At 40.3% G+C, this 6,974-nt stretch overlaps 1 protein-coding gene across 1 annotated transcript in view; it reads right to left on the bottom strand.

Moving 5' to 3' along the window:
* SORL1 (sortilin related receptor 1) overlaps nucleotides 1-6,974 on the bottom strand; it is a 152,025-nt gene that overhangs the window by 117,716 nt on the left and 27,335 nt on the right. The window contains exons 4-5 of the mRNA XM_006925247.3: nucleotides 5,886-6,047; nucleotides 4,441-4,508 (exon numbers count right to left, since the gene is read on the bottom strand). Coding sequence (XP_006925309.1) covers nucleotides 4,441-4,508; nucleotides 5,886-6,047 — 230 coding nt within the window. The remainder of the gene's footprint in view (nucleotides 1-4,440; nucleotides 4,509-5,885; nucleotides 6,048-6,974) is intronic.

Genomic DNA, 6,974 nt, shown 5'->3' with positions numbered 1-6,974 from the left:
AGGAATGCCCTAGCATTCTGTACCTCTAAATTCTACTCATTTTCTGAGGCCAAATTTAAGTTTCCCTCTTCCAGAAACCTTCCCCTAATGCCCTTTTCCCTTCCCCCAACACTGGCAATGTATCTCTATAGCACTCAATTTCAAGCCTTTTTTATGAGTTTTACATGAGTTTCGAACAAAAGTAGAGAACTGCTTTGGTTGGGTAGATTTTAAATCAATCTCCTTATTTTATACAGTGGTGCTTCTCATTATACTATTCTACACTGTAATATTGTATTATATTGTTATACCATAATGTGTTTGTCTGAGCTTCCAAGAATACAAATGCCTTTAAAGTCCATGTCTTGTATTTCTTTTTATCCTACAGAGTTCCTAGTTGAATTAGTCCTTGCTGCATTGCATCCATGGACCAGAATTATAGAGACTATTCCATATTGTAGACTGTACAGCGATGAGATCAAACTACCTTGGAGAATAATCTCCGAACTGCTGTTCCCCCGAATATGGCCCCAAACAGCAGCTGGGAGGATGACTAATCTTCCCCAAGTTCCTAAAACTCATAACTCACAAGAACATCAGGGCCAGGCAGTCCATTCATCAAGGGGACAAATAACTAGAAAAATCAGGAAGAGAGCTTCGGAGTAAGGATGCAAGTATGACCCACAGAAAGGCAGAAGGGCTCACTTATATAACTATCTTTGTAAAGTTCTACTATATACACAACAGCACTCAGGATAATGAAGGTTTATCTTATAAAATTCCTTCAAAAATGTACTGTCACGAGCATATTGGAAGAAAGGAAGAAGGAAGGAAGGAAGGAAAGAAGGAAGGAAGGGAGGGAGGGAGGGAGGGAGGGAGGAAGGAAGGAAGGAAGGAAAGAAAGGAGGAAAGGAAGAAAGGATGGAAGGAAGAAGAAAAGAAAGAAAGAAGAGAAAAGAAAGGAAAGAAAAGGAGGGTGAAAGAAAGGAAGGGAGATAAGAATAGAAAAATAAAGGAGCCTTTTTTTTTTTCTTTTTTTTTTTTACAATGGGAGGAGACTTGATTTTGGAGTCTTATTAAGGCAATAGAGAAACCAACAGCCTTGGTCCTAATGTGGGAGACAACTATCATCAAATGCTGTGTGTTGGGGTGGGGAAAGGGTGATGATCTCTTCTTTTCCACAATTAGAAGTACTGATTAAAGTACTTCCTCTACCCTAGAGGATATGCAAATTAAAATGAGGCTGCTGGGTATTTTTTCAAAGGCAGAGAGGAAAGGACATTTATTTGGATATTTTGAGAATGAGCTTACTTCATTATTCCTTCCTAGCCAAAATCAGTAGCCAACATCTAGAAATAGAGATGTGACTTTCACCCCAATTCTCTTCCGTAATCCATCCTTGGACATCTTATTTCTGAGAGCCATTCCCCTACAAGTTCTTATACTTCAAAGTTTCTAGTCTTCCACTTCTTACACTCACTCACACTTACTTCCTGTTCTCTTTGCCCTCATTTGGAAATTCCAAGCCTTGCTCTATCTCTAAGCACAGTCATCAGTCCTCACCTGGCCTCATCTGACATCTCCTGCCTCACTTACAACCTTTCAGTGTTGTTCCACAGGGCATACTGCAGCCCCTCCTCCATAGCTCTTCCACTGTCCTGTCTTGCCCATCTCCATTTTTCCTGCTGCTCCCAGGCTGCCAAGCATTGTTGAACAAATATATGCCATTACTCTCTGAGATTACACTCTCACTTATTATAGGGACTCCTAGGGGAAAATCTCCCAAATAGCCTGAAATTCCCTGATAGCAGACATGTTATTATCTAAAATAAGGTAGACCAGTCCTTTCCCTTAAGATATCTGCAGGGAGGCAGAAGGTACAAGATACCAATTCCCAAAGAGAAGTACCTCTTTTCAGTAATACAGCTGGTTTGCTCTCTTAATATATGGTTCCCTGAACAGATAAAAAAGTAAGTTGTCCCTTTAAAATTCAAATAAAGAAAAAGAGAGTTCTAATGGTATTCCTAGGGTAGAGGCTGTACTTGGATGAAATTATAGTTATAATTTTACTAAGACTCCATAACCTCTGCCCAAGGAAAATAACAAGAAGGTCAGAATCAGCTGTCCTCCATAAAAAGGAAGTCCACTGAAGCCTGAAGACACTCAGTTGTAAGGTTCTTCCCTGTGATCCCTCTATCTTTACTGTCCTCAATTACTAAGAAAGCAGTACTAACTCAAAGATAGTCCTCTTCAAACAGGGAGCTAAAAGAAGGACCGACAGTATCTACCATCTTTGGGGGACATTACATTTAACGAAGACTAAAACTACGTGTAAAAGTCAAAAGACAAATGACAAACTGAGAAACATAAATAAACATATACACTCTATCTCCTATCACACGGGACTGATCTTAAACACATAAAGAGTTCCTGAAAATCAATAACAAAAAGACTAACAATCCAATAGAAAAAGGGCAAAGGGCATGAACAGACATTTCTCAAAAAAAGAAATAAAAACGACCTTTAAGTGGGTTAAAAGATGTTTAAAATCATTCATAAGAAAAATGCAAATTAAAAATACACTGTGATACTATTTCTTTCCTAACACATTGGCCGTGGAGAGAGACCAATTCTATGTTATTGAGATGAGTGCAAAATGTGACACCTTATACAGAAAATTTGTCAATCTCTACCAAAGTTACAATTTCAGTGCTTCATTCACTGGAGATATATCAGTGCACGAAACTGACAAAAGTCCCTGCCCTTGTGGGCTTTTATTCTTTTGAAGAGAGAAGGACAATAATAAGCATAATCATAGTATATTAGAATGTGATGTGTTATGCAAAAAAAGAAGAGATCCGGGTACAGTAGATTGGGAGTGACAGGACATTAGTCGCAATTTAATAGGACCCTTTGGGTAGGTTTCATTTAGGAGGTGTTATTTGAGTAGTCTTGAATGAGCTAGGGAAGAAAGCAGTAAATATATCTTTATTAAGAGAATTCTAGGCAGAGAAAATAGCTAAGTGTAAAGTCCCTGTGGTAAGAATATACTCTGGTATTTAATCTGAGAGAAATAATGATGCATATTGAAGAGTTCAAAGCAGAGGAACAATATAATCTGACCTGTTTTTAACAGGTTCCATCTGGCTGTCTGCTAAGTATTGGTTGCAGAAGTACAAGAGTGGAAGCAGAAAGACCAGTCAAAGGACTGATGAGCAATGATGGTGGCTTGGAGTAGAGTAGTAGCTGAGTAATAAATCCTATATATTGAAGGTGGAGCTAAAAGGATTTCTTGATTGATTGAATGTGAATTGGAAAACAAAGCTGGAATCAATGATGACTCAAAGTTTTTGAATTAAGCAACCAGACACTGAAATAAAGAAGATCATGAGTGAATCTGATTTTGAGCAGTGAAGATCAAGAGTTAATTTGGGCAGTGAAGATCAAGAGTTAGTTTGCTATGTTTGAATGGGTTGAGTGACCCACTGACCTAGCAAGTCTGATTCTGGAATCTGTTCTACATATTCGCCTGCACATGTACAAATTCATGTATTCAAGTTGATATACTATGTCCCTGTATCACTGAAAGGTCAAGAGTAACTAGGACTAGAAATAGCTGTACTTCTTAAAGTACAGCCCTGCTGATTTCACTTCCCTTCCCAAAAACCTACAACGGCTTCCCATTGCTTTCAGAATTCAGTCCAAATTCCCTTACCACGCAGTACAGATTCTGACACAAAGAACCCTTTCCAAACTTTACCCAACGCACTGCCCAAAAGTAAGACTCAGTGTTCTGCTCCAAAGCACCACATTGTCTCATCTCTGCTTTTGGCTAGTCTGTTCCTGTCTACAATTCCCATCCTGCACAGCTCCACACAGCTGCACGCTACCTGTTATGCATTTCCTGGTGCTGTTGATGATGCTCCCATCTGGAAAGCCTTCTCATGCTATGTCCATGACTTCTGAGCTTCTCCCATAATGTGTGTTATGTGCACAAAATGTCTTTCCTTACTTCTTCAACAGCAATCTCCTTAATAACTATATCTGTAAATTACTCAACTTCTTATACCCTAAAGTATTTAGCATGTTTTATATTTTTAAAAAATATGATATAAATGAACAAATGAATTGATTTTATGTAAAAAAGAAAATCTCCACTTCTGATATGATGCTCTAAAAATGAAAGTCTTTAGAAATTTATATATACAAGAGCTTCAGGATTCCCCTGGGTTCTCTGGTGGACTAAAAAATGCAAAAGCTCTGCACTCTTCTCACAACCTTCCTTTCTCATCCCCATCCCAAGACTGTTATGCTTGCAGTTCTACTTCTCAGGTCTCGAAAATGTATTTCACGAATCAAGTGCTTCACATTTCATGCAAGGGCAGGTTTATCTTCCATGCAGGGGATAGAACTGAAGAGAAGAGATTATGTAGTTCAAATTTCTTAGATGGCATGACTTACCAGGAAAAGGACTTCACATGTTCTTGAATCATGATCCAGGTCTGGCCAAAATCATCTGACTTCCACAGCTAGAAAGACAAAAGCAACAAGAACTGGTCATGATGCAAGAGGCAGACACAACCTGAATGGCATCACCAAAGACCCACTGAAATCTATCCTAGAAAACATGCTCTCTGTGAAGACAGGCACAGAGATCACCAAGGCCAGCTCAGTTACTCCAAATGCAAACAAGGGCAGGAAAGGAAGGACAGAATGCACCTTTGCATTCTTCTCCATAGTTACTAAGGTCTCACTAGAAGGCATCTAGAAAGGAAAAATGATTATGACTTGTCTTTCATTTATAGGTTATCAGAAATTATATTTTAGCCAAGAGAAGCCCTCAGGTGATGGTAAAAACAAAAGGATTATACTTGGTAGTTCTCACTGAGAAACAGTGTCCTTAAAAACCCATAATGGGCCATGGTGATTAAAGCTGAATGGAAAGGACACTGGCTAAGCACAGAGCCGAAAAGTACCAAGGTGAATCAACTGAACACACAGGGTGTGGCCATAAGTAATTGCTGATCTTTGCCAAAGCTGCTCAGCTTCCAAATACATACACATCCCGAGGATTCCTCTGGCCCTTGCAACCGTGTAGTAAGAAGCGAGAGACCAAAAATACCAATAATTCATCTACATTGGTAAGCTGGCCCTGCTCACACTTAGGTTCCTCCATAAGGGATGTGAAGGTAATGTTTTGGCTAAACAACTTGCTAAGAAAAAGAAACGTTTTAAGATTCCTTTGAACAAAGCCATTCAAAACTCATAAATCCAATCCTATACAGGTTTCATAGGATTATGCCAGATCAGTATTCTTGACTTGGCAAGTTTTAACCTTGAAATATAAATCCTACTCAGGCTTCCTCCCAATCACTTACCTTTCCTTCAAATTTGGATTAAAGGAGGAAAATACACACATTTATATTACATGCACATGTATACACAAACACTAAAAAAGAATATTAATGTTAATGGCAAATTCAAATAAATGGTAGGCAAAAGCAGTGTGTTTAAGGTGGCGGATAGGAAAAGCACAATAGAAATTCGACAAGTGGTCCCAGTAGAGCTCAGACTTCTCTACCTGGCTCTCTCCAATTAATTTTCAGAGCCTCAATTTGCCCTCAGGACTAACAAAGGTACATCTACACCAAGAAAGCCATGATATTTAACTAATAGAGCCTTCCAAGTGCTACATGTTGCTCTCTAGCTGGGATGCAGATTGAGAGTGCCAGGAGAATATATTTTTCCTTAGCCATGGAAAGTGAAACAGTAGCTACAAAGGTTAAGCCTCTTAAGGAGGAGGGAGGAACCAGGGGGAGGTCACTCAAAAGACATGCAGTCCACACAAGCAGAGGGCAGAGCATAAAACATGAGGAGCCCCACCTGTGTTCCAGAAGCTCTCTTACCTGCTTGTTGGGGTGAGACCTGTCAAAGCCCAGGAGAAGATTGGAGGCCTTACTATGCAAAAGGAGATCAGCTGCCCGGAATGGGATGGAAAAGCCTTGAATAGTGTTGCAGAAGTCAAACGTGATCCAGAGGTACTGGGCATAAGCATCTGTAAAGATGTACTGCAAGAGAAAAGAGATGAGCTTAGAACATGACCTGGCCAGCGCCACCCGACACCCCTCAAACAATGTTTGAGCACACACAAATGCAGGGGCTAACCAGCACCAACCCAGTGCCAAGGATTTGCAGGACTTCCACATGGCATTCTCACTGTCTCCTGGCAATGAAGAGATGCCAGTGCACACCAAACAAGGCTCAGTGAAGGAAGGGGTGCAGGATGGGCTGGCAGGGTGAGTCACACAGTGCTCTCATTTAGCTAAGTAATGAAGCTGGTCAAGGCTTTCTATTTTTTCTTTCAAATGACAGCCATTCTCACTCCCTGGTGAATCACTTGGTCACAATCAGAGGGTGGCTACTAGAAACTGGGACAGAAAAGTCCTGCTCTTCAGACTGGCTGCACACAGATTGGACGGCTGTCTATCCTCTTGCATGCCTTTCCAGGAAAATCCCTAAAATCACACCCAATTACAAAAATTAGATTCACTCTCTTGCCACCAGGTCAGGTGATAGGGCAGCACTGGGGCTGGCTGACTCTCTCTGGGACACAGCAGGAAGTAGTTCCGGTAAGCAAGGGCCTCACCTTATTTTGCTTCCACACAACCGAGTGACTTAGAACAAGTTTGGCTGGAGAATGACTGCCAGTCTAAAGAGTTTTTGAGGCGAAAGGATTCAATTTAACAAATATGTATTTGAATATTCACCATAGACCAGACGTTGGGAGTGCCAGAGTGAAGGATGCTTACAGAGTGCCAGGATCCTTCCTCTTAAGTAGATTAAAATCTAATATGGGAGAAAGACAGGTCCATAGCTAACTATATGTAAAGGGAAAATGAGATTAAATGAGAAACGATGGACAGTCCTACGAAAGCGCAGACTACAGGTTATAGTTTTTTAGATCAGAAATGATTCCAGGTATGATTTAGGCCTTG

Source organism: Pteropus alecto, unplaced genomic scaffold, assembly GCF_000325575.1.
Source record: "Pteropus alecto unplaced genomic scaffold, ASM32557v1 scaffold479, whole genome shotgun sequence".
NCBI lineage: Eukaryota > Metazoa > Chordata > Mammalia > Chiroptera > Pteropodidae > Pteropus > Pteropus alecto.
The sequence above is the reverse complement of the archived record's forward strand: the minus strand, read 5'-3'. Positions and strand labels throughout refer to the sequence as shown.